Raw genomic sequence first — 26,547 nt, 5'->3', positions numbered from 1 at the left:
TCAGAAAGACATATAAAAATATGGAATATATGAATAATATAAGTAACAGCTTGATTTAAAACATATATGCTGTATCTTCCACTCCACAGAGAATGCAAACTTTCTTTTCCTTTTTCTCCAAATTAGATTTAGTTTGTTCCAGAAAACTCTAAAATTTATTGTCTTCGTATAGCTAAAGCTATAACAAAAGGCAAATTCATACCTTTAAATGCTTTCATTATCAACCAAGAAATGACAAATACAGAATTTTACTCAAAAAACTAAGAAACCAAGGAAATGTGTAAAAGCAGAATGAGAGGATTAATAAAGACAAAAGTAGAAAGAAACTAATCAAATAGATTAACTATCTATAGATTAATAGAATTGATTATTCCAGCTGGGTCTCTGTATTCAAGGAATGTGGAGTGACATGCTCTATCATTCTGAATAAGAAGACTGAATATTTTAATTATGTTGATACAAGTTTGTACACATGTGCAAACATGCATAAACTGGGAAAACATCTGAAAAGACACACAGCAAAATGCTAGCAGTGTTTTTTCTCCAAGTGGTGGGATTAAAGGTAATATTATTTTCTTCTTTATATATTTCTGTATTCATTCTTTCGTAATGAATATATTTTTTCCTGATCAGAAAAAGTTAAGCTACTATCTTGAGATAACTAAATTATTTCTTGGTGATACATACACTTAATGGGATGTCAACCAAAATACAAAGAGATGAAGGACTGAGGGAGGATTTCAAGGTGGTCACCTGAGAGATCAAGCTTTTTGCAACAGAGTGATGGAGGGCAACCAATTCCATAGACATTAAACTTAATGTAGGGCAAACTGGGTGGCTCAGTGGTTTAGCGCTGCCTTCAGCCCAGGGCTTCATCCTGGAGACCCGGGATCAAGTCCCACGTTGGGTTCCCTGCATGGAGCCTGCTTCTCCCTCTGCCTGTGTCTCTGCCTCTCTCTATCTCTCATGAATAAATAAGTAAAATCTATAAAAAAAAAATGTATGGCATGTTTAAAAAAAACTTAATGTAAAGCTACAATTATCAACTTAAATTTCAAATGGGCACCTGGCTAGTACCTTCTATGGGACTGCTTCCACACTTTCAATAAAATGCTGTAAATTTAGAACTCCAACAATGATAAAAAACAAAAACAAACAAAAAACCCTCCTAACACTGCCTACCACTCAGATCGTCAGACAGCCCGATGCCAGAATCAAGTTGCAACAGACTAATCTTAAGGCAGATGAAGTGGAGAGAAAAATCCCCCTATGAGCTCATGGCACAACTTGTTTCTTAAAACAGTGACAAGCCCGGGGCGCCTGGGTAGCTCAGTTGGTTGAGTATCTGACTCTTAATTTTGGCTCAGGTCATGATCTCAGGGTTGTAGGACTGAGCCCTGCATCAGGCTCTGTACTCAGCAAGGAATCTGTTTGAGATTATCTCCCTCTCCCTCTGCCCCTCCTCTTGCACTTGCACTTGCTCTCACTCTCTCTCCCAAAAAATATAGAAATAAATAAATCTTTAAAAAAAACAAACCAACAGTGACAACCCTGCACTAAGGTGGGAAGGGGCTTCAACCTCTCTCACCAGGAGAGCCCAACATCACAGATCCAGAACTTGGAGGAAACAGGAAGTAGGAAGCCACCTGTCTATACCTCTCCAGCACTGCTCTGTGAGCTAGCAGAATATAATTACCAGCAATCTTCAACATGTAACAAAATTCCAGACTGATTAAAGGATTATTTTTAAAAAATGAAATAGTGATCATCTATGTGATTGTGGGTTGGAGATCTTTCCCAGTGAAGAGGGGAGGAAAAAAAAGCAATGAAGACCAGATTTGAATGACCTAGCAACTCAATACCATGCACTGGCAAGGGTTCAGGGAAACAGAGAAGCTCCTGAATCTGTTGGTGGGAACAAACCAGTAAATTTCTGGGGGGCAAATTGGATGAATGTATTGAGTGTCTTTAAAATGGTCATACTCTGACACGGTAAGCCAATGTTTAGGAATTTTTCCTAAGGAAATAATCAGAGAGATATAAAAAAAAAAGTATTTACAATATCGAATGACTGGAAAAGAACATAAATGTTCAACAAACAAGTGACCAGTAGAGTACATATGAAATATTTATATAATAGAATAACGGCTGGCCTTAAAATCATGTTTCAAAGAATAACGATGAGAATATGCTCGAAAATATTAAATTCAAAAACAAAAAATACAAAACAAAACAAAACAAAAAAAGAAAAAGAAAATATTAAATTAAAAGAGTATGTACAAGATGAATCTAAAAAGTTTTTTTAAAGATTCATTTATTTATTTGAAGGAGAGAGAGAGAGAGGGAGGGAGGGAGAGCACACAAGGCACAAGGTGGGGAGGAGGGGCAGAAGAAAAGGTAGAGAGAATCCCCAACAGACTCCCCACTGAGTGGGGAGCTGGATACAGGGCTCTGTCCCACGACCCTGAGACCATGACCTGAGCTGAAATCAAGAGTCAGACTCCCAACCAGGCATCCCTAAAAAAATTTCTTTAACTTGTGGAACACACACACACACACACACACACACATACACACACACACAAATCTGAAAGAAAACACCAAAATAGTGACTATATTATTAGTTGGTAGGGAAATTAGGGATGATTTTAATTCTCTGTTACTAGCAGCCCAAAGCATGCTAACTGATAGACCTGGATAACTCATTATGAGCCAGTAAGACTCAGCTTATTTGTCACCTCTTTCAAGAAGCCCTCCTATATTATCTTCCTTTCTCCTGTATTTTTCTAGGTGTTCCTCCCTGGCACTGGACCCTGAGCTGTCCTCTGTGATATTCTTTATCGCTGCATCGTACTTACGCATTTGATTCACCACATCCCCACTACACTGTGTACTGCCTGTAGTCAGAGATTGGGGTGTTTTGTTTTTGTGTCCCCAGTCTGCCTGGAATGGAGCAGATCTTCAAGCTGGAATGCTGGATTCATGCATGAAATTGAGCAAAGAGAATCTCTGTGCTCTGTGAATCTCAAGGTCAAGGAGGGCAATACTACGAAGGATGAGCAAACACTGGTACAGAGGTATCTCCTTACCTTGGCCAGGAGGCTCGAAACATGTTTAATTTCAGCATGTGCCTTTACTAATTCTTGCTTGAGCTCAGCACAAGAGAGTTCCAGCTGATCTTTCTCAGCTCGAGCGACTCTTAACATTTCTTGAACTTCACGACCTTCTGCCGTTTGCGCCATGGGACTGGTCTCCATAGCTTTCTGCTTCTCATTCTCCAAATGAGCCTTTAACGACCCGTTTTCAATCCGCAGCCCCTCCAACGTAGCTTTACACTCTTCCAGAGTTTTGACCATTGCGCCGTTATTTCGCCGTTCCAGTTCCAGAAACCCATTCAGTTTTTCGTTTTCTTCCTTCAGGTGTTTGATCATTTCTAAAGCTCCTTGGTTTTCTTCCTCCACTTTCCGTAAGCTACAGGTCAGCTGCTGCTGGATGTTGAGCAGCTTCTCTCTTTCGAAGCGGCCCTGGTCGAGAATTTCTGCACATTTCTGCTCCAGTTCAAGGATTTTCCCTTCTTGGACATCGGGTTCTTCATTCTTGACTCGCTCTTGCAAAAGATTCAGGAGCTTCTCATTCTCCTGACTGAGCTGCTCGGCCCTCTCTCGATGCTGATGAAAGGAAGTTTCTAAAAGAGTCTTCTCATCTACCAGTTTCTCATTTTCGGCTGTCAGTTCCTGCACCATTTGTTGCTGGTCTGATAGTTCTTGCAAAGTGGCCTGCAGCTCCTCTGCTGTGCTGTGGTGGTTCTCCTCCATCTTTTGTATCTTCTCTGTGAGGGAAGCCAGGGACAGTTCGCTCACGTTGTTGGGGGAGCTGCCAGTGGTGGAACACTTGGAGCTCTTAAAGGGGTTGCTGGTGGAAGACAGGGGTCGGGAGGGGGTGTCAGCTGTGATGTGCTCAAAATCAGAGGCATCTGGGGACAAAGAAGCTTTGGTAACATCGCTGCTTGAAGAACCCGACGGTCTTAACGCGTGTTCATGTATGTTGCTCCTGTACTCATCGATTTCGCCTGACAACTGATTTCCAGGTGGACTTCCAAAGCTGGATTCCTGAGTCATGGACGTTGGGCAGCTGCTCTCACCAGTGGGGCTTGTGCCTCCATCTGAATTTGGGGAATGCTCCAGATAAGTCAGTTTCTCCCTCAAGGCCCGGTTTTCCTCCTCTAGATCTGCAAGCTCTTTCTGAAAATTCTTGTTTTTCTCCTCAAGAGCTCTTACCAAAGGTTCTGAATCACTTGGCAAGATAGACGTTCCATCTAGATTTGAGTCTGACATGTCAGCTCCTTCGGTGCTTGGAGTCCTCCTCTCCTTGCATTTCTTCAGTTCACTTCGAAGCTTGTTAATTTCACTATCTTTCGCTTTGGCTTCTGCCAAAAGTTCCCGAACTTGGGACTCCAGCACGGCCTTTTCCCCAACTTCATTCTCTTGCTTGGGTCTTGTGGAAACGGTCCTCAGGTGCTTAGTAGGGGTGGGTGTGCTAGAAGAAGTTGGACTGGACACCGACTTCCTGGGGTTGGAGGGACCACGTGGCACAGTTCTCTCCCTTGAGACAGTTACTGACAGTTCTCGAGGAGCAGGAATGCCTGTCCGTTTGGTGGTTGTCACAGCCCCTAAGGACGGAAGGAGTGAAACCGATGAAACAATACAAGTACTTTTATAAATGAAACCCAGGTGACTTCCCTGGGTTCCCCTCACCTGGGATAGTGAAGAAGGTGGTTCTTGCCCTTTATTCATGCCCCCCCACCAACCAGGCCCTGCTCTAGACAACTACTTGGGTCTGATCAGTTTCTGTGCCTCCTCCCACAGCCCTTTACTTTGGGGGAAGCTGACACCAAGCCCGAGCTCCTCCACATAATCGCATCCCAGCCATAGTTGCTGATTCAAGGCATGGGCACACCCCTCAAGTGAATTCAACAGAACAGCAGAAGAGGTTTTCTGAGTAAGACTCTAGAAGATTATCACATATTGTTAGTTTCTTTTCCAAAATGAACGACGGAGAAATTAAAAAAAAACAAAAACAAAAACAAAAACAGCAGAGCCAGGCAGTAGGTTCAAAAATGCTTTAATGGGGAGCGCTCCTGGGCGAGGTTCCATGACTCGGAGAGGTGGCCTGAGTCAGGGAAGTCGGACCGGGGTTGGGGAGTGTGGGGGTTTTTAAGCCTTATTGGTTCCGGGTCTGGATCTGGGTGGGTCCCTTGCCAAATTAGGCAAGGGAACACTGTGTCCCTAGGTGATTGGCTGGGGGTGGGGATAGTACAGATGATGGGGAGGTGGTCTCTGGCTGGAAAGTCCTGGATGGAAAGTTTCAGTTTCCTGCCTAAGCTTCGATTTACTAGAGATGACGTGGTGGTCATGACTGCTTTGGCGGGAAGATCAGCCATTCTGACCCAATTTGAGATGTCCACCATTTTGGGTGCCCCTGTCTCTCAGCCAGCCCAACACACATAAGTAAGGGATCATAGAAATCTGGAAATGGCTGCAACCTCTTGTCCTCACAACCTCTTGTCCTCACAACCTCTTGTTCTCCCTCTGCCTGTGTCTCTGCCTCTCTCTGTGTGTCTCTCATGAATAAATAAATAAAATTTAAAAAAATAAAAATAAAAAAGGGTTAAGCTAGCATACTAATATACAGAAAAACTATGGTTTTTGAAGTGACTTTTCAAACTAAGTTATTGAAAAGCTTAAAGTACTATGATACACACTTAGTACTTTTAGGTACCTGGCTTGCATCCTGCTTAATGAAGAAAACCCTCAGTGAAGAAAAGATTTTTTAAATTATTCTTGTAAAATGAAGATTGCAGTCGCTAAGCAATAAAATGTTTTAGTAACACTGGTTCTCTAGAGTGAAGTAATCCTGGCGAGGGCCCTCATGAAAACGGAAGAGCAACTCAAGTTTTGCTGTAACCACTGTCAGAGCAGGCGGGCGGGAGAGTCCAACACTGATTATCACTGAGCTGCTGGCCATTTTACAGCCACTGAAACTCAGGTACCTTTTCAACTATTTGCTGGTTCCGAGGATGGGCAAAGCTCAAACAGACGAGCAGATCAACTCTGTCATCATTTCCAGCCGAAGGTGAACTCCTCCCTTCTGCTGCCAAATCTTACTTCTATTCTCCACGTAGACGTTAGGACTTGCACCTTACCTAAACTACTAGGAATTTTTTTTCATGTCAAAATACATTTGTGAAATTCATCCAGCTGCGTATTATGAAATACACAATCCAGCTGTATTTGTTACTACATCCGTTCTAAAGTCACTACTATTATTGTTTTCATAAGTTCTTTTTATTTAAAAGGTTCTTTCCATCTCTTGTATGCATCATTTCCAAAACCGTAATTACCAGAGGCTTTGTTTACAGGGTAGCTAACATTCGCTGTCAGACCAAACTAAGGTTGGTGTGTGGCTGCTCACCCCTCAACCGTGTGGGTCTGTAGCCCAAGTACCCCTTGTCACGGGCAGGGTGGGCAGGAGTGCAGTGCTGGCAGTCCTATAGCTTATAGTGTGACAGTTAGAAGGTTCCACTCCTCAGAATCCACCTCAAGTACTGTAAATTAAGAATCCTCACTGCTGAACCACACATCCTGGAACTCTAAAACAGGGCACACCCCCTGACACATACACCATGGCAAGGGTGACGCAGAGATAGCAAGAAGCCTGGGCCGATGATACGGGAACAGCTCGGCTGGCACTCTTACTTCTTCGGTCTTTTCCCCATCTTCACAACAGACCATCACTTATTCCTACCAAGGCTGGCTGTCTAACTGCATGAAGTTAAAATAAAAGCACCTGGGTGGCTCAGTGGTTAAGTGTCTACTTTTGGCTCAGGTTGTCATCCCAGGGTCATGGGATCGAGTCCTGAATCAGGCTCCCCACAGGAAGCCTGCTTCTCCTCTATGTCTCTGTCTCTCTCTCTGTCTCTCATGAATGGATAGATGAAATCTTAAAAAAAAAAGGGGGGTGCAGATCCCTGGGTGGCTCAGCAGTTTAGCGCCTGCCTTTGGCCCAGGGCATGATCCTGGAGTCCCGGGATCTAGTCCTGCATCAGGCTCCCTGCATGGAGCCTGCTTCTTCCTCTCCCTGTGTCTCTGCCTCTCTCTCTCTCTCTCTCTGTGTGTCTCTCATGAATAAATAAATAAAATATTTTTTTAAAAAAGCAAGCTCCAAATCACAATTGGTAAGACTAATATGATTTCAAAAAAAAAAAAAACATGTTTGATATGTTACATTTTAAAATGCCAAATGAGATATTCTATTGTGCTCGATCCCAGGCCCATCAAACTCTGTATTCATAGAGACACATGCTAGAAAGGTATAAGGAATACTGACAACAGCTGAGTATTAAGCTGGTTGAACTGTAATTTTCCTGTTTCTTTCACAGTGTTACCTTTATGTAATAAATTAAAAAAAAAAAACAGAAGGCAAAAGGAGAAATCCATCATAACAATATACAAAGAAGTAAGGGGGTAGGAAAAATAAATCTTTTTGGAAAATAAAAAGCATGTTTAAAATGATAGCACGACCATTTAAACCATAGATCAGATGACTGTCTTAAGCAGCAATTCTCATGAGCTGAAAATAAAGTATTCTCAGTCCCTTTTTATTTTATTTTAAGATTTATTTATTTATTCATGAGAGACACAGAGAAAGAAGCAGAGACATAGGCAGGAGGAGAAATAGGCTCCCTGTGGGGAGTCTAATGTGGGACTCCATCCCAGGACCCCGGGATCACAGCCTGGGCCAAAGGCAGACACACTCAACCACCGAGGCACCCAGGCACCCCTCTCAATCCCTTTTGAATTTCCTTGTCTCACTCTGAGAACATGATACACATAGGATGTTCTTTGCTAGGTCTTCTCCCTACCATGCGCTGACGAAGGAAATGATGACATTCTGAAATGAATGATCTTTCATTTTCTCCTATAGTTCACTGAGGACCCGTTTGGTGGAAGAGATGGAAATGAAAGTCCACCATGTCTGCTGTCTCACCTCCGAAACATATGAGAACTTACTCCTTCGGTCTCTATGAATCTAAACCACTAGGATATTTTTTTACTATCATTTTTCACAAATTTTTTCTTGAAAAGTTCCAATACCATATTTATTGCCAAATTTAATTTTTCCCCTCAATCTCCATCCCTCTCAACCTCACATGGTCCTTCTTCCCTTTATTCTCCTTATCCATGTTTGGAGGAAGCATTAATCATGTTTCAGATTCCCCCAGGTGAGGAACCTCAAAAACATATTTAAAACATCCTCCCCCCTTTTCTCTTTTGGTAACCAACCAGTCAGTCACTAAAACCTGCTGTTTTGGGGAATGTTTCTATATTTTTCCTTTGTTTTCCTTTGGTATGGATCCAGTCCAAGGTCTTAAGACTGTGCTGTCTAAATTTCTGAACTGTGCTCACAGGTCTTCCTGATTCTAGTCTCTCCCAGCTTGGAGACATAATGGACCAATATCCCTTAAATATCTTGCTCACTGTTCTGTTAGAGAACCTGTAAGCATTCCCGTCTGCTGCATCAATGTCAAACTTCTTCCCTGGGCTTTCAGGGTCAGGCATAATAGCATCTGAATCAACATATCCAGTCTTCTCATTTTTGGGGTTTTCTCCTTCCAACATGCCAATTTAATCCACTCAATGTCCCCAGTAATACCGATGACTTGTTGGACAGTATTTCCTTTCCACTGGATCCTTCTGATGGGCATTTAAACATGCTTAACTCTCTTCAACTAAAAAAAAATAAAAAATAAAAATAAAAAAAAATGGCACCTAACTGTCCCAGTCCATAGAGCATGTGATGCTTGATCTTGGGGTTGTGAGTTTGAGCCCCACATCGGGTGTAGATTTATTTATTTATTTTTAATTATTTACTTTTTTATTTATTTATGATAGTCACACACAGAGAGAGAGAAAGAGAGAGGCAGAGACACAGGCAGAGGGAGAAGCAGGCTCCATGCACCGGGAGCCCGATGTGGGACTCGATCCCGGGTCTCCAGGATTGCGCCCTGGGCCAAAGGCAGGTGCCAAACCGCTGCGCCACCCAGGGATCCCTCGGGTGTAGATTTAAAAAGAAATCTGGAGCCTACATCATCCTCCAGCTAATACCTAATTTACCTCTTGTTTATTGGTTGTCTTCTCTTCTCCCTCTGTCATTCACTTCTCTACCCACTGCCATTACTCAACCAAAACCATGCCTGCTGAGGTCATTGATGACCTCTATGTGGGCAACACAATGGACATCTTTGATCCTCTTAGCAGAGCTGACATAATTCCTTCCTTTCTGAAGCATGCTTTCTCTTCCCTCAGCAACTGTCCTCTCTCACCTTTGCTGGCTCCTCCTTCTCTCTCTGATTCTCCTTGTCAGAAGCCTCACACCTAGATCTTGGGCCTTTTTTCTTCTAACAAATTATTTTCCTGGTGATTCTACTCCATCTCATGATCTTAAAATACCACCTACATACTGATCATTTTCTAATTAACTCTTCCATTTGGACCTTTCATCTGAGCAACAGATCTGAATATCAGACTACTTACTCGATAAGCATAACTGAATTATAATAAAAGTATCCCAAACTAGATTAAAGGCATAAAGGCAAGGCTAAGAAAGAATGACCAGAATATGCAAAGGCCTGGAGTGCAGAGAGTCCTGGCAAGGAGGTGGCTAATGAGGAAGAAGGTGAAAATGAAATGAAATAGAAAATGAATAATAAATGAAATAGAGGGCTCAAGGAAGGACTCACTGATAACTTGAGAGTTAAGGTGATATACACCCATTAAACAAGGCCAGGATGCTTGGAAGAAAGAAAAAAGCACAAGAAAAAGCTCTCAAAATTTTAAATATATATATATATATATATATATATATATATATATATATATATATATATATTAAAAGATTCAGTAGGAGGGATGGAATGCAAAATCAAGGAACTCTTCCAATATGTAGGAAAAAAAAAAAAGAAAACAAGATGGAAAGAGAAAAGATAAATACTTAGGACCAATCCAGAAGATCAAACAATCAATTTACAGAAGATTCAGAAATCGGGGCGCCTGGGTGGCTCAGTTGGTTAACTATCTGACTCTTGATTTTGGCTTGGGTCATGATCTCAGGGTTGTGAGATCAAGCCCTGAGTCCTGTTCCGTGCTCAGCGCAGAGTCTGCTTTAGATTCTCCCTCTGCTCCTCCCCATCACCAGCTTGCATACACACATACACTCCCTCTAAAAAAAAAAAAAAAAAAAAAAAAGATAATTTTTTTTAATTTAAAGATTTTATTCATTTATTTGGCAGATAGCACAAACAGGGGGAAGTGGGAAAGGGAGCAGCAGGCTCCCCACTGAGTAGGGAGTCCAATGACTCAATCCCGAGACCCTGAGATCATGCTTAAGCTGAAGGCAGACACTCAAATGACTAAGCCACCCAGGCACCCTTAAATAAAATACTAAAACAACAACAACAACAAAAAAGAAGATCCAGAAATATAGACCAGTGGAAACAGAGTGAAGGAAATTCCCAAAGAACTGATGTGAGAGAATACCCCAAAGCTGAAAAACATGAGTCTCCAGAACCCATGTCAGGCAAAATGAATGAAAAAAGACCCACATAAAGATACAATACACCTTTTATAAATTTTCAGAACACTAAAAATGCCTTCAAGTTTGGGGAAGGGGTGTGAGCATGAGACTGGCCATCAACATTCATAATAGCAATACTGAATTCTTGGAGGCAATGAAGCAAATGTCTCCAAATTCTGAGGGAAAGTGAATTTCAACCTAAAATTCCATACCCAACCTAACTATAAACCAATCAGAGAGGTAGAAAATACATTTTAAAACATATGAAGACTCAGGAAAAAAAATTAAACTGTAACACCCTTTCTAAGTAAGTTATTTGAGAATGTGCTCCAGGAAAACAAAGGAGTAAACCAAAGAGAAAGAGGATGAATGATCCTGGGAGAGCAGTGGTTCTAACAAAGGAAACCAGTCAAGGGAAATCTCAAGAGGATACCCATGGAGCAAGTCTGAAGAACAAATCCAAACTGGGCCAAGAGAATAAAGTGCCTCTGAGGGGACATTTCTTTGAAAGAACATCTGATTGGATGCAGAGTATGAAAAAAATGAGGATATAACAAAAACTGAAAAAACCAAAAGCTTCATAAAAAAGAAGAAGTTGCATAAGAAAGGACACAAAATCACAACACGACTTTGCAGGGAAAAACGATATATACATATATAGTCAAAATTACAATGCAACTCTTTCAATTGACTTGTAGGCAAAGTGTGCAAGACTATTTTATAGAACATTGGAATATTATCCTAGCTAGCAAAAAAAGGTTAAAGAAGAGGGGTGTCTGGTGGGCTCAGTTGATAGAGCATGTGACTCTTGCCCCCAGGATCGTGAGTATGAGACCCATGTTGGGTATACAGATTACTTAAAAAAAAATTAAAAAGCTTAAAAAAAGGTAAATGTACAAATGAAAGGAACTGGGAGGTTAGAAGATGTGGAAAGATCTGGCAGAAACAGTAGTGACAATAATATTCAACCCATCTTAAAATGGAGAGTCAAAGATACTATATAAAATTGGCAAAAGAAGAAATAAAGAAGGAAAATGTTACTGAAATAAAAGATATAACCAAGAAATGAACTTTAAAAAGTGATATCTTAAGACTCTAGAAGGAGGGATCCCTGAGTGGCACAGCAGTTTAGTGCCTGCCTTTGGCCCAGAGCATGATCCTGGAGTCCCGGGATCGAGTACCGCATCAGCTCCCTGCATGGAGCTTGCTTTTCCCTCTGCCTGTATCTCTGCCTCTCTCTCTGTCTCTCATGAATAAATAAATAAAAATCTTAAAAAAAAAAAAAGACTCTAGAAGGAGGTGAAATTATGACTTAAATCCTCATCTATCAGAACAGGAGTCAACAAAATGTCTAAATTTGAAAAACTAAAAAAAAAGCTATGTCAGGAAAAAGCGAAGACAAGTCACAGACTGGGAGAAAATACTTGCAAAATACATATCAGAAAAAGGGGTGTTATCCAAAATATACAAAGAACTTAAGAATAAGAAAATGAATGACTTGATTAAAAATGGGCAAAATACCTGAACGGACACCTCACAAAAGAAAATACACAGATGAAAAAGCAGCATATGAAAAGATGTTCCACACCACAGGTCATTAGAGAACTGTAAATTAAAACAACAATGTAAAAACCAGTACACACCGATGAGAATGGCTAAAATCCAAAATGCTGACAACACCTCATGCTGACAAGGCTGTGAAGCAATATGAACTCTCATTCATTGCTGGTGGGAATACAAAATGGTACAGCCACTTGGGAAGACAGTTTGGCAGATCCTTACAAAACTAAACATACTCTTGCCATGATTCAGCAATCACACGCCTTGGTGTTTACCCAAATGAATTGAAAAATTATGTCTACATACAAACCAGCACAAAGCTGTTTAGAGCAGCTTTATTCATAATTGCCAGAACATGGAAGCCACCAAGATGTCCTTTAGGAGGTGAAAGGATAAACTGAGATACATCCAGGCAATGGAATATTCTTCAGTGCTAAAAAGAATTGTGCTACAAAGCTATGCAGAGACAAGGAGGAAACTTAAAAGCAAATTGCTAAGTGAAAGAAGCCAATATGAAAAGTCTATATACTGTATGATTTCAACTATATGACATTCTGGAAAAGGCAAAATTATGTAGATAATAGAAAGATCAGTAGTTGCCAGGGGTTGGGGGGAAGGAAGAATTAGTAGGGGCAGCACAGATGATTCTTAGGGCAGTGAAGGTATTCTGTAAGATACTATAATGGTGGATACATTTGTCCAAACCCATAGAACATGAACCCTTATGTAGATCATGGACTCTGGGTGACTGTGATGTGTCACTGTAAGTGCATCAATTGTAACAAATGTACCACTGTGGTGAAGGATGTTGATGGTGAGGGAGGCTGTGCACATTTGTGTCAGGGACAGGGGTTATATGACGGTCTGCTTTCCCAATTTGCTGTGCCCAAAACTGCTCTAGAAGTCCATAAAAAAAAAAAAATAGGCACTTTGCGCAAGTATAAGTGGTTAACTTTGATATGTGGGACAACAAACGGGAAGGTGTAGGGCAGTAACAGTTTTGCTTTTTCATGACAAGCGCCCCATCCTATTTCATTTCTAACCTGTGCATATACTACTTTGATAATGAGAATTAGGAAAAAGAAGTGTGAATGTTTGTGAATACAGTGCGGAAGTAGGTAATCAGTAGTCAGTTGGTTTTACAGGCAGCACTGTTCCTTTGGACTTAGAACAAGTGAGATAAAAGAAAAAAGTTTCAGGCAATGCAGCAAGCAGAGGCACTGCCATAAGGAACTAAGTCTGTTATCAAATTTCCAGCCCCACCTCACCTGTGGCAGAGAGTAATTTTTTCCTAGCTAGACTGTCCTTTGGGGAGTTTCAACAGAGTGTTTTCTAGAGATTCATATATATCATATTAAAGTTAATGGAAACTCCTTTACAAAGCAAACAGAGGAAGAAGAAGCACAAAAAAATTCTACACAGACTAATGAACCAATTACTTGCTAATTTTGTTTCCTTCCCTAAAAGCACCATAGGGTCCACATTTAGAGATGGTTTGGGTAACAGCTTAAAAGTTTTCTGTCTTGTCTTCATTTTGCCCCCACCCCCACCCCATGCCAAATTAATTTTGCTCACACTCCACTTACTCAGCATCTTGGGTTAGTTTAAAACACTTGTAAATCTGCAATCTTTTTTCCCCAAAGAGTCACACTGTTCCACGGCCACCATGAACGGAGCTCCATACGGAGAGGGCCTGTGAACAAAAGACCTCTAACACTCAGAAGGGGCTCTGGCCTAGGGAGGGTACAGTGACCACTCTGTGCTGGGGTAAAGGCTAGATAAGGCAGGAGACAAAGCGGCAGTGTTACGAGAAGAGGTAATAATAGCACGGTCTGGATGGCTTCTTGCAGGTGGCCCACACAGCCGGGAGCTGGCATTGCCAGGAGAAGCCAAAATGCAAAATGGCTCAGGAAGGGCATCTCCCAACATGCCATTTGAAAAGTGCAAAACAGGTGGGGTCATCTCATTTCCACTGATACTCAGGTGGCTGGAGGAATGGTTGGTCCCAGAATTCACTCTGTATGCTGATTTGGTCTCCTCACCCACTGTGTGGGCCAAATGAAATCCTCATTACCTAACTCAAGGGACCTGTACCTCTGGCGCAGGAAGTGTACCCCCAGGGTCTCTAGGCAGCAGACACTAGGAGGAGGAGTTAAGGACGGTGGGGCTTTAGTGAATTAGAAGATCTGACTCTCCATATGCAGCCCTTCTTTCAGTAGAGATGAGAAAAGATCGACTTCCCAATTTGTGAGTCTTTTTTTGGGGGGGTGGAGGTGGAGCCCAGCCCGGGGCTGGAACTCACAACCCTGAAATCAAGACCTGAGCTGAGATCGAGAGTTGGATACTTAACTGATAGAGCCACCCAGCGTGCCCCCACCAATTTGAGTCTTGATGCAACTCAGAATGACCCATTCTAGATCACAATTTAGCTCTGACTCCATAAAATACACACTTGGCTCAGTGATAGCTCCACTCCATGGCAATGGAGTGAGAAACTTCCAAGTTCGACCGTTAAAAGACACAAAATTCACCTGAATTTGCAGTTACAGGAATCAGGGAATTAGGTGGACTGGGCATGCTGAAATGGATTTAACTGGATTACCATCACTTTTTTTTTTTTTTTTTTTTTCTTAAACCACACATAGGTCAAAACGCTAAACTTAAGGATTGACCACAGTCTTTGCACTGGGAGTTCACAATGCAGGAAATGGTAATACCAGTTTATTTGTGTAGTGCTTTGGCTTTCTAAGCATTTTCATACGCATTAATTTGAGGCTTACAAAAATCCTTTGGCAAAGTATTGTGGGGTTTTTGTTTTTGTTTTTTAAGATTTTATTTATTTACTCATTAGAGAAACAGAGAGAGAGAGAGGCAGAGACACAGGCAGAGGGAGAAGCAGGCTCCCTGCCGGGAGCCCGATGTGGGACTCGATCCCAGAACCCCGGGATCACAACCTGAACCCAAGGCAGATGCTCAACTGCTAAGCCACCCAGGCATCCCCCGGCAAAGTATTATTATCTTCATTTCATGGGTAAGGAAACTGAGAGTCTGAGAGGCTTCACAATTTGCCCAAGGGCCTCACAGTAAGCATGTCTTCTGATACCTAAGGAAGCTCAAAATCATATTCTTTCAGAACTGGAAAAAAACAGAGAAATCATGTAGCCCAATCTTTCATACAAAGTAGTAGTGACAGCATCCCATCTCTTGCTAGTCACCAAACTGTCACGTGCCAGTTACCAAAGGAGATTCCAGTCTCAGCCCCTTTCACTGTTGGAAGCTCAAACAGCTGGACAAGCCTTCTCTATATGTGGCTGCATTTGAGCTTCGTGAACATGGCACATGTTGGTTCCAGTTCTGAAACTATCTGGAACTACAAAGAATAGAACTACTGCTTCTTCCACGTGACGTCTGAATACGTGAAGGCAGCTTTGTTTCTCCTTGGTTTTCTCTTCTGTAAGCAAAGCATTCCTAATCCTTCCCACCAGGCCTCACGGGACCCGGGGTCATTCATCGGGTGGACTGCCCAGAGACGCTCTGATTTAGAAACATCCCTCTGAAATGTTACCCAGAATCTCAAGAATGCTGCAGATGTGGTGACTACGAGCAAGGAATCTTCTAGTCACAAGAGAGCACCCAACTGAAGCTTACAACAATCAAATGAGAAGTTCTTGGCTCACGTTAACTGGAACTCTGGGGGCAAGTCTGACTGCAGGTCCTTGCACAAGTGAAATATGTTCTCAGGCTCCATGGGCTCCCTCCCCTGCTCCTGTGTTGCTCAATAGGTTGCTTTCATCAGTGAGCTGCCTTGCCTCATGGCAGCAGGATGCCTGGTCGGTTCCAGGCCTCACATCTGCACACCATCACATCCAGGGAAGAGGGGGCTAAGGCTCCCCCAGAGGCTCCAACAAATGTCTCCTCGCATCTCTTTCTGCCTGGGTCCCTACCCGTCTTGCCTCATGAAGCTCAAGGTGATACACTGAATCACTGAAAGCAGGGAAAGTGGTAAATTCTCTGAGGAGAATTTCTGACAGGAATTCCGGTAGCAGAGGCTGGGAACAAACCTCAAATGAATCGTGCCCCTGCCGTGGTCTGACTAATGTGGAGGGAGTTCCCTGGCAGTCACAGCACACTGGGGTCATAATGCAACATATAGAAAGTGGTAGAGAACACCAGTTTAAGACCAATAAAAATGGCTTCAGACCCCAGCAGGGGATAGGAGGTGACAACTGAAAATTGTGTATACTGTTTAGCAAGCTACCATCGTTTCAAGGACAAAGTTTCCTCACAACTTCATAACTAGAAAGAACCATTTTATCTTGCAGGTCAGGAATCTGGGAAAGGCTTGGCCAGGCGGATCTCACTTAGATGGTAGCTGGCTGGGCCAGACGTGCCAGCCAGCTCGCAGAGGGCGCACAGGACAACCACTGTTGTTACCTGGGAGCTGAGCGAGACGGTTGGTTGGAGCACTGTGGGGTGGCCTCTCCAGCAGGGTGGTCTCAGGGTGGCTGGACTTGTTATAGAATGGCTTGGGGCTCTGGGTGTGAGCATTTCTGCAGGGTGGGTCACTACATGGCCTCTTATAAGCCAGCCTCTGCAGTCACATAGGGTCACTTCTGTCATATACTGCACCGGCTGAAAGCAGTCCTAGGCCTGCCCAGATTCAAGGTTCACTTTCCTGACAGAGTAAGTGGCAAAGCCACACTGTGGAAGAGCATATGGGGTGGGAGGGAGAGGCAGAGCCATCTGGGGAAAATACACTTTGTCACGCCTCACTGGGCTGATGACACAGTTCTATCACATAAAGCCTCTGTTTCCTCTGTGTGCCTGTTTCTTAAACTGGTGTTCTCATCACTGAAATGTCTAGATGTCGGGGTGGGGGTGGGGATGCTTGGGCAGCTCAGTTGGTTAAGCGTCTGCCTTCCACTCAGATCATGATCCCGGGGTCCTGGGATCAAGATTCTCTCTCCCTCTCCTGTGCTCTCTCCCTCTCTCCCTGTCTCGCAAATAAAAAATGAAATCTAAAAAAAACAAATGTCTAGACATGGAGGCCAATGCTTTGTTGTTGTTGTTTTAAAGATTTTATTTATTTATTCATGAGAGACACACAGAGAGAGGCAGAGACAGAGACAGAGGGAGAAGCAGGCTCCCTGCGGGGAGCCCGATGTGGGATGCAAGGACCACGCCCTGAGCTGAAGGCAGATGCTCAACCACTGAGCCGCCCAGTCATCCCGGACACAATGTTAATACCACTGACAATTTGCCACTTCCAAATATACACTGAAGACAGTGGTTAAGTCCACTCTCTGGTAAATACAAGACTTTCCATATTTGGCACTTTTCTGGGCAAGCTAGTCCCATTTCTTCAGTACAGTGAAAAAAGAAGGCACGATTAGCTGGGGTCCCGAGGTGGCTCAGTCAGTTAAGTGTCCAACTCTTGACTGATTTCAGCTTAGGTCATGATCTCAGGATGGTGAGATCAAGCCCCGCACTGAGTGTGGAGCCTGCTTAAAATTCTCCTTCTTCCTCTGCCCCTCTCTCTACCTGTCTCTAAAAAAGAATAATACACACACATATATGTTGTTTCTTCAGCATGTTCAAAATTAAGCTCTGAGAGCAATGAGATTATGTTTGGTGTTTTACCACAAAAAGAACAAAGTGAATCTTCCCCTACCTTTGGCTTAATCATTAATGTTTTTAATTTAAAGAAAGAAAAACAGGGGTGCCTGGGTGGCTCAGCAGTTGAGCTTCTGCCTTTGGCACAGCTTGTGATCCCGGGGTCCTGGGATCGAGTCCCACATTAGGTTCTCCTCAGAGAGCCTGCTTCTCCCTCTGCCTATGTCTCTGCCTCGCTCTCTGTATCTTTCGTGAATAAATCAATAAAAAAATTTAAAAATTAATAAATAAAGAAAAACAGCCCTCTCCTATGTACAACTTATTCTGCCCTGGATACTTCACATATATTTGATCATTTAAACCCTTTGTAGCAGGTACCACTTTATATGTATTTTACGTCACAGGAAACGGAGGCATAGGTGAACTTACCCGAGGTTACAAAACTTGATCTGAGATTTGAACCCAAGAAACATGGTCTTTAAAGTTTATACTCTTAGTCACCAAACTCTCCTCTCTGCAAGTAGAAATAATAATGCTCTTTCTAAAACTGAAATAATAAAAATCCCCTACTTTCCTGAGATAGCAATATGAAATACGAGATACAGAAAGAATGTGTTCTTCTGTGTTGACATAGAGGGGCTTATTTTATTAGCCTTTTGTTTGGGATCTTAACATATGCATATATGACATAAAGTTATAAACATTCCTTTGTGAATTCTACTTTATCACCAGAATACACGGCATTTACAGCCTTCCAAGACAGTGGAAACAGAGCTAACTTCTTCTCTTTAATAATATAGTACTTCATAGGAATGATGAACTACAATATAATCAATCAGTTCCCGCTGAGGAGCATTCAGATTGTTCCCAGATTTGGGCCACTGCAAAAAAATATTGCAATTAACAAACTTTGTCTATATTCACTACATACTTAAGTACTGGTGCTTTTATGTCTAGAGGAAAGAATCCCCCAGAATGGGATTGCTTTGTCAAAAGGAACATGTACTTTCAATCTCAACAGCTACTACTGGATTGCTTTCCAAAAAGATTACAACCATTCATGCTGCCACCAACAACACACAAAAATAATTGTGTCTTTATACCCTGATCAGCAGTGGAAGTTATTACTCTTTTTGATGGGTGAAAAATGATTTCGTTTGACTTCCATTTCTCTGATTATACCTGACGTTCAATATCTTTGTTTCTTCTTCCTCTTTTTTTTTTTTTGCATTGAATTGCTGATGATAATATTGTCAACTGACCTGTAATACCACCTATTTTAATAGTTTATCCTTATCTGTTTACTGGTGTATCTCATAAAGTCAGAATATTTTGCAATATTTTCCCCGGTATTTCTTCTCTTTTGCTTTCTCAGTAACATGACATTTTTGGGGGACAGATGGTTTCAGAATAAGGACACTCTCCAGCCATTTTGCAGCTGGGTGTGGCTGGGTAACTAAGTTCTGGCTCACTGGATACAGTTATCTTCTGGAAGCTCTCCTTATCAGGCAGTGCTTGCCCTTTTCCTCCATTCTGCTGCCTGAAATGCATATGCCACACACCTGGGACCCTGAAGTCAGGATCTCACCAAGTGGAGCCAGATGTCGGCAAGACCCAAGGACCAACACCATTGAGCTCCAGACCAGCCTGAACCATCCACCCAGACTTTTACCTGAGTAATGAACTCAGGTCTTGTTTAACAAAATACAAACTTCTTGACCAACTTGTAAGCTTTAATTGCTACAAATAGTCAAATCCCTACTTTAATTTATATGTTACTTACATATATTTAATATATAATATGTACTCCATATTACACATAAAATATGCACTTTAATAAATTGCATATTATATATCAATATAATTACATATAATGCCCTATTGCATTACGTGATGTATATTAATATAGTAAACTTATATGTACATATTTAAAATCACATTATATGGGCACCTGGGTGGCTCAGTCAGTTAAGGATCCAACTCTTGATTTCAGCTCAGGTCATGATCTCAGGGTCTTGAGATCGAGCCCTGAGTCTGTCCGTGCTCAGTGCACAGAGTCTGCTTGAGATTCTCTCTCTGCTCCTCCTTCCCTCCCCGTGGGCTCACATGTGTGCACTCTATCCAAAAAAATAAATAAAATCTCTTTTTTCTTTTTTTTTTAATCTCTTTTTTCAATTAAATATTTTATTTATGGGGTGCCTGGATAGCTCAGTTGGTTAAGCATCTGCCTTTGCCTCAGGTCATGATCTCAGGGTCCTGGGATCAAGTCCCTGCTGAGTAGGGAGTCTGATTTTTTTCTCTCCCTCTTCTTCTCCCCCTGCTTGTACTCTCTCTCTTTCTCTCTCTCAAATAAATAAAATCTTTTAAAAAATAAAATCACATTATATAAAATATATTCATTTAGAAACATTGATCCCATACTCAATATCTCAAGAAACTTTTTATCCAAATTCATCACATGCATCTTCTACATCACTGTCTTCATCATTACAAAGGCTACTTTTAAGCCATCTATTCCAGGTCACCAGAGAGCTATCTAAGTAAGCTGTTTGAGATTTGGCACTTTTTGAATCCACTGACTACATTATGCTGCCACCAAAAATTTTCCTATCAAGTCTCAAATATGTATTTACATATTATGTCAATTTTTTTTAAGATTTTATTTATTTATTCATGAGAGACACAGAGAGAGAGAGAGGCAGAGACACAGGCAGAGGGAGAAGCAGGATCCATGCAGGGAGCCTTACATGGGACTCAATCCTGGGTCTCCAGGGATCATGCCCCGGACTGAAGGCAGTGCTAAACCGCTGTGCCACCCGGGCTGCCCTATGTCAATTTCTTTTAAAAAATTCTTCCGGTGAGTATGTATTTATAACATAACTGTTATTGTACTGTCATATAATCTTTCAAAACCTTGATTTAACAACATGCAACACTTATAACTATGAAATTATACTCCACAGAATAAATGCCAAATTTGTTTTAAATTTGCCTCTCTTTTTCTAAACCAACTCTGTCAGGTGGCCTCTATAAAACTCTAAAATTAAAACTGAGGTTATTTTAGTCTGATTCCCCTGAATCTTAGTTATTCAGAATCAAGTAATTAAGAACATGTCGCCTGGTTAAAAATGACACTGAGTCCGGAAATGTGAGGAGCTTCCTTTTTTCCCCCTAAGAAATAATTCTGGGGAGAAATTAGTCTCATACCCAGGCATATTAATTTGAGATGGATTAATAATTTTATATATTAAGTCTTCCCACTCTGGAATGCAGTATTTCTCCATTATGTCAAGTCTTAAGACTACAATGAGATTTAATACCTTTCACCTTATGTCCTTTAATATTCTAGGTAAAATTACTTCTAGATAGTTTATGCCACCTGTGAATTGGATTTTTTTCAGTTTCTATTGTTAACTAGTTATTGCTAGTATAGAAAAAAGCTTTTATTTTTTCTATATTTATCTTATACACAGTCACTTACAAATTCCCTTATTCTTGGGTCCAATATTTCTTTGCAATATTTAAGCCAAAGATTTTTTGCCTTATTGCATTAATACCAAAACAATGTAAAATAATAATGATAATACTTCAAGTTTTATACTTTTTCCTGGAATAATTTTGTGAATTTATATTTTGATGGAAATTCACCCATTTCCTCCAGTTTTTTAATGTACACAGAAGTCTTCATTTCTTTCATACCTAGAATAGATCCTTACTCTTTTTTAATATTTTTTCTTTTCTTTAAGCAGAGATCATTTACATTATTTGTCTTTTTAAAGAATAGTGTTCATCTTCCTTATGGTTTTACGTCTTCCACTTCACTCCTTTCAGCTTTTATCATTATTAATTTATTTCTCTTTCTTTTCTTTTGTTTTTCTCCTAGTTTCATAGGTTGGCTATTTCACTCATAAATTTTCAGTCTTTTTTCTCTTATGGTAATAAAAGCATCTGTGATCATACACTTTCCTCTGAGTACAGCTTCAGTTCCATTCCATACGTTTTGTTGCATAAAACCCTCCTCCCTTTGTGTATTCCTAGATGATGTATAATTTCTGTTTTGACTTTCTCTTGGTACAGAGATTATTTAAACATGGCATCTCTGAATTCCAAAGTAGTTTTTAAAAAAATAATCATCTTTCTTATCATTAATTTCAATGGATTAAGATGACAGATTACTGCATTTAAAATCAGAATTTTTATACTTCGCTTTGTTTTCTGTGACAGAATAAGTGATCAAATTCTGTAAATAATTCCTAGATCTAAAGAATGTATATTCCCTGTTCCATAAATGTGTTGAATCTTTTATTTATAACCTCTATATTTTTACTTCTTTTATTTGTTTGTTTCGGAGGTTGAAAACTGGCAGCCTGCAAGCTACAGATATGTTTTATTTGGCTGGCAAAGTGCTTTAAAATGTATGATTCTCAATGCCTTTAGGCAAGGCATGCATCCTCTAGTTCACTGTGCAATTCCCATCATCTCTGCTGTCTTACACCCAATAATTCACATATTCATGCTGCCCACATGGTCCCTGTGGGCATCCAACTTAGCAATCTAGTTTCCCTGGCCTGTCCAATCAGAAAAGCCACATAATTAACATCTTTTAGTACAGAAGGGTTTTTAAAAAATTAAATGCTTCTTTTATTTCCAGTTTTTGTTCTATGCATTTTGCTGCTTAAATATTAAAGATGGTTACATAGTTTGGGTTTTTATCAGTATATCGTATCCCTCTTTGTCCTGTTCAAAGCTTCTGTTCTTATGTTATGCATTGTGGGACACTAATATTACTCATGTTTGTTCTTTAATAGGTGAATTTAGCTTAAGAATATTTATTGTGGGGCTTTTCTTTGGCTTTATTGTTTCTGCTTCATTTTGTTTCCTGTTTATTAACTCTTGTTTCACCTCTTTTCCTCTCTTCACTTTTGAGGCTTTGATATTATTTCTTTTGATTCCTTTCTGACCTGCTTACCTGGCATTATCATCCTCTATCCCTCTTATTTTGGGAATACTATGCATTTCTATTCTGTTTGTGGCTACTGGCCATTCTTAACAGTCTTAACCAAATCTTCATCAAAAGTAAATCACCATGCCCCCCAATTCCTTACCAATAAAAACGAGATTAATTTTAGAGTAATTTTGACAAAAGAATGCCTTGAATGCCCCCGCCTGCAAACATGGGTTTTGTTGAGCTACTCTAGAATTTTTAGTTCTGTGCTGTTGTCTAGATTTTCCCTGAAAGTATGATCTTTCTTTTCAAGAATCCCACTTTAAAAAAAGAAAATAAAAAATAAAAAAAATAAAAAAAGAATCCCACTTTACAGTTAGATTATGAATTTTCAACTACATTGGCATCCTCCATTTATTTACACAATACACAATGTTTCAGGCTGCAAGATTTACTGCTTGCCACCGTTTCCTTTATTCTTGGTCTTCCTCTAGCTTGATGTTTCTGCTGATCCAATTACCAATATCTAATTGGTCATTTGAATATTTACTCGAGCAGGGGATGTAAATCCTTCATGTCTAAAAATATCCTTTTTTACTCTGATTCATTAAGTGATATCTTGGCAGGAGAATTTGTATCTGGCATTCTTTCTGATGACCTAGCTTTTCAACCTTTCTTTCCTATGCTTGGGGATTCCCTATTTTATTAGTTTTGATTTAAGGCAGGGTCCAACTCCCATTAAATAAGCTGAAAATACCAGCTGTTTGCTTTCTCATACCCCCTTTACAGCTGAGGTGGCCCCGTGACCCTGCCAATATTTACACTTGCCCCAGACTTTGACTTAGAAACCAATGCTGCAAAGCAAGGACTATGGTATGAAATGCATGCTGGCAGCTATGGTGGCTGCGGCAAGATCAAGATCCTGGCAAGCGGTGGCCCAGGTGCTCAGGACAGCCTCCAGAGCCGGCAGGTGTGGTATAAGCTGCACTGTCTATGCCAATGCACAGAGCAGCAGCCTCCAGCCTGAGCCAATTCTCTGTGAGATTTTAGGCACTGTTCCTGGATGCACTATCTCCACGTCTCTCTCTCCACCCCTCTGACAATTCCACAGCAACTCAAGAGCCATTAAAAATGGATTTCCCTTCCTACATCAACCCAAATCAGCTTCTGTGGCCTGTAGGTAAGAACCGAGGCTGATACGGCTAGGTATAGAAGACTTACAGTTCCTTAGGGTTAACAGTCACAATTGACACTATTCTAGCTTCTGGTGCATGAGCACTGCAACGCCAACCTAATTTTCCTCAAAACTGACCTATCTTCCTGTCTGGAACTTGGTAGGATTTTTAACTTTACTGCTGCCGTTTAGCAATTAAATTATACCTTTTGCCAGACTTCTGTGAGTCCTTTTATCAGAAGCCTAAAATATTCTTCAACTTAGTTTTTCTCCTTTTGTTATGTCTTCTCCATGCGCTCCTTTTGCCCCTTCCTACACTGGCCTCCCAAACATCTTACCTACTTCATGGTATCAGTATCTTTGTGTCTGATGAGATACTCCTTCCAAAAAACGAATCCAGTTCTCAATAGGAGCTGTTATCCTTTGTGTTTCATCTAGTAAAAGCCTCGAATCAGGAACAGTAACTCTTTGAGTTACATTTTTTTTTTCTGAATGCTTTCTTCTTTCTCTTTGATTTAGCTTTGCTTGTTCTGAATGCTCAGCTTGAGCTCTCTATCTCTAGTTATTAAAACCCCCTTAGAGGGGATCCCTGGGTGGCTCAGCGATTTAGTGCCTGCCTTTGGCCCAGGGCGTGATCCTGGAGTCCCGGGATCGAGTCCCACGTCGGGCTCCCGGCATGGAGCCTGCTTCTCCCTCCTCCTGTGTCTCTGCCTCTCTCCCCCCCCCCCATAAATAAATAAATAAATAAATAAATAAATAAATAAATAAATAAATAAATAAATCTTAAAAATAAAATAAAACCCCCTTAGAGTGGATCACACCTTTTCTTTGCTAAATCTGCATTGGCCTTCGGTACCTAGACATATCAGTGCTTCTCGGGCAGGCAAATCATCATGTGGAGGACATGGATATTTTCATTCTAGAACCCAACAGTGCATGGACTGGCACACTGGGACATCCTCCACCTGGCCATGGGGAACATTTCTGTCTGATCTCACTTTTCTGAGAATGAACACAAGAGAAGCATTTCTTGCCAGCTGCAGGCTCAGATGTGCAGGACCCGCGACTCCTTGAAGGATAGAGTACAGGGAGGGGAAAGCAAACTGTTAACATCTGCACATCATGGCTTTCACTGTACTAAAAATCAATCAGGGATCCCTGGGTGGCTCAGTGGTTTGGCACCTGCCTTCGGCCCAGGGCATGATCCTAAAGACCCGGGATCAAGTCTCACATCGGGCTCCCTGCATGGAGCCTGCTTCTCTCTCTGCCTGTGTCTCTGCCTCTCTCTGTGTGTGTCTCTCATGAATAAACAAATAAGTAAATAAATAAATAAATAAAAATCTTTAAAAATCAATCCTGTTGTAAGCAGTGGACAAAAGATGGGACCAGGCCTGTACTATACTATCCATGTACCCAGACTCCTGACCTAAGGTATGCCAGAGATGGGCAGGATGGGGGATATGGACTCTGCTCTTCTCTTTGAGCACCCTTTCCGTAATCCGCTTCTCAAGCTTCAAATAGCCATTCCATGTGAGCAATTCCTAAATATTAATCTCTAGCTATAAGATTTCCAACCATCTGTTTAATTTCTCCATCACGATGCCTGGTATGAATGTAGTTCAGATTTCTTGCATTTGACAAAGCTTTCCTAAATATCTTTAAGTGCCAAGCATAGTGGTAGAGGTATTGATGCAAGAATGTATGTAACAGCTATGTAAGGAGATGGTTACAACACAGTACAGCAAACAGAGTAAAAACAGAAAACATGGAACCTGGGGAGCACAGATGGACACTGGGCCCAGCCTAGAGGGTCAGGGAAGACAGTCAAGGAAGGTATCACAACTAAGTTGCATCTTGAGGGTGGATCAGTAAGAGCAGTGAGGACAGGCAATTTCAACAGAGCTAATAGACTTGTGGACAAAGACAGTGGAGCAGAGAGATGAAGCCACAAACCAATAAACAACATATAATCAAACAACAGAGTACAGCAGCATTGCTAAAATTAGAGAGGAGCCAATCTCACCCCATAATCTTTATTTTTTTAAAAAAAGATTTATTTATTTATTTGATAGAGAGAGAGAGAGAGAGAGAGAGCAAGTGAACACAAGTAGGGGGAGAAGAAGGGGGGGAGGAATTAGAAGACTCCCTGTTGAACAGGGAGCCAGAGGTGGAGCTCGATCCCAGGATCCTGAGATCATGACCTGAGCCAAAGGCACTTAACCAACTGAGCCACCCAGGCGATCCCAACCCATAATCTTTAAAAGTGTCACCCTGAGAGAGAACAGTTAACAGTTAAGAGGATAAAACTCAGAAAAGAATCCAGAAAGATCGAGGGCAGGGCCATCAAAGTAAAAGGAAATGAGAATTGTAAAAAACATATCTTATTGCTCTTTACTCCTCCTATAGGATGGAAGCATCCTCGGGGTAGGAGGATGGATATTTAATCAAAGCGGAAAATACAGCCCATCTCCCTTGACCAGCAACCACTTTCCCCCACTACAAATCAAGAGCAGCTTGAATAAGGACGTTGATCACATTCCTAGAAGGAAAGGCTCAGTACTGAAAAATGTGCTGATTCTCAACTAAAGTAATGCAATTTCACCAAATTTCACACTAGATGCTT

The 26,547-nt window shown here is 41.2% G+C and overlaps 1 protein-coding gene across 6 annotated transcripts in view; it reads right to left on the bottom strand.

Annotated features, from left to right (window-relative positions):
* Window positions 1-26,547, bottom strand: part of SPECC1 (sperm antigen with calponin homology and coiled-coil domains 1) — a 279,346-nt gene that overhangs the window by 103,483 nt on the left and 149,316 nt on the right. For all 6 annotated transcript variants that reach the window (XM_055305614.1, XM_055305611.1, XM_055305610.1 and 3 more), the window contains one exon: window positions 3,090-4,669. In XM_055305614.1, coding sequence (XP_055161589.1) covers window positions 3,090-4,669 — 1,580 coding nt within the window. The remainder of the gene's footprint in view (window positions 1-3,089; window positions 4,670-26,547) is intronic.

This window comes from Nyctereutes procyonoides, unplaced genomic scaffold, assembly GCF_905146905.1.
Source record: "Nyctereutes procyonoides isolate TBG_1078 unplaced genomic scaffold, NYPRO_anot_genome, whole genome shotgun sequence".
Lineage (NCBI taxonomy): Eukaryota > Metazoa > Chordata > Mammalia > Carnivora > Canidae > Nyctereutes > Nyctereutes procyonoides.
The sequence above is the reverse complement of the archived record's forward strand: the minus strand, read 5'-3'. Positions and strand labels throughout refer to the sequence as shown.